The 1858-nt window shown below is 37.0% G+C and overlaps 1 protein-coding gene across 1 annotated transcript in view; it reads left to right on the top strand.

Annotated features, from left to right (window-relative positions):
* The window catches only part of CBG21025, a gene marked incomplete at both ends in the record, with an annotated part of 2450 nt that extends 1565 nt beyond the window's left edge, over window positions 1-885 (top strand). Inside the window, one exon of the mRNA XM_045242789.1 lies at window positions 415-885. Within this exon, the coding sequence (XP_045097190.1) occupies window positions 415-885 (471 nt within the window). The remainder of the gene's footprint in view (window positions 1-414) is intronic.
* Between the last annotated feature and the right edge of the window lie 973 nt (window positions 886-1858).

Genomic DNA, 1858 nt, shown 5'->3' with positions numbered 1-1858 from the left:
CGCAGTCGATGTGTATTCGGCAGCTCTGGAAGTCCTTCCGATTCGTTGAAATCTTTTTTGTTCGAAGAGTTAAGCCTCACGTTTTGTGTTTCTTTCCAGGACCCGGCGTTTCCGCATGTCGTCGTTTAGAAGCGCCGCGAGTTTTCGGTCCTTCGATTGGTGGCAGTTCTCGAGGCTCCCGGTTCTCTCGCTCTGGTGCTGGGCGCTCCACGTTTTATTGAATAGGCAGTAATATTTCTGTCATATTTGTTGAAAAAGCACGTTGCTCCCAAAAACTTAACGGTCCATCTTTTGGGAAATTCAAAAGATTCACGTGGCTCACAAAAATTTTTGAAATTTCTGTACTTTGATGTGAAAATTAAAACTTTTGAAATTCACTACTTGTTATATATTAATTCAGTAATTTTCTTCCAGATTAGCTCCTTCTCAACCCCATGCCATACTTCCGGTCATATCTGCTACTTTGTGAGCGATCCATCAAACGACGCCGAGCCCCCAGTCCTTTTCACCGGAGACACTCTTTTTATCGCTGGCTGTGGACGCTTCTTCGAGGGAACCGCTCCTCAGATGGACACTGCTCTCAACAAGATTCTAAAAGTGCTTCCAGAAGAAACCCTTGTCTATCCAGGTCATGAGTATACTGTCGCTAACTTGAAATTCGCTGCCCACGTGGAACCTCGGAATCCGGATGTTGCTGCCAAGTTGAAATGGGCTGAGGAGCAGAGAGCGAAGGGATTGTTCACTGTTCCCAGTACAATTTTCGATGAGAAGGCAACAAATCCATTCATGAGAGTTGTCGAATCTGAAGAGGTTCAGAAGACAGTCGAGACGAATGACCCAATTGAAGGAATGGCGAAACTCAGAGAAATGAAAAATAATTTTTAAATTTTTTGTATAAAAACAGAATATTTTATAAAATTTCGTAATTTGTATCTCTCCAACCCCTACTAAATGCCTCCCGAGTCTATTTATTGTGATTACTCTATAGTTGTGACCCGGTTCAAAATAAACATTTTAACCTTTTTTTCAATTTTTTTTCCAAATTCCGCCGTTTTATAATCGCTTGTTATCTTTGTCAAATCCAGAGATGTTCGAAATTATCTTTTCGGAATCTTCAAAAATTTGGAATTTTTCGATTTTGGAAAATCGGACCATTTCGATCCTGGAAATGCGAAAATTTTGGAATATTTTGATTTTGAAAATTACGGAATTTTCAAAATTCCTAACGATTTCGAATTTTTCCAGTTTTGAGAATTTTCTGATTTTGAGAATTCCTAAGTTTCGGGATATTTCGATTTTTGAAATTTCAGAATTTTTTGATTTCAAAAATATCGAATTCTTGAATTTTTTTTTCGGAATTCCAGAAAGATCCGATTTTTAAAATTACGAAATTTCGGTATTTTGGAAATTCCAGAATTTCGAGTTTTCTAGTTTTTGATAATTTCGGAATAATTCGATTTTCAGAATTCCCGAATAATGGAATTTTCAGATTTTCAAAAATTTTCCAAATTTGAAAATTTCGGAATTTTCAGATTTTTTGAATTCCTGAATTTCGAAAATTTTAAAATTTCTTAGTTTTTCGATTTTGAAAAGTTCGGAATTTTCTTCTAAATTCCACTGTTTCTATTGAAAAATTAGGAATTTTCAACATTTAGTTTTCAAAGCAGATATCCCATTTTCCCATCACAAAATCACCGAAAAATGGGGGTACGACGAATTCGAACGTTTTCAAAATCGAACAGATTCAATTCAGAACAGTCCTTTTTTCGCACACGTACCAGAACAGAACGCGGACAGAATCGAATTGTTACAAGTTCGAACTGGTAAAGGGTCGAACTGTCCCAAATTGGAACGCTGT

Source organism: Caenorhabditis briggsae (assembly GCF_000004555.2).
Source record: "Caenorhabditis briggsae complete genome, chrII, whole genome shotgun sequence".
Classification (NCBI taxonomy): domain Eukaryota; kingdom Metazoa; phylum Nematoda; class Chromadorea; order Rhabditida; family Rhabditidae; genus Caenorhabditis; species Caenorhabditis briggsae.
This window is presented reverse-complemented; position numbering and strand designations above follow the sequence as displayed.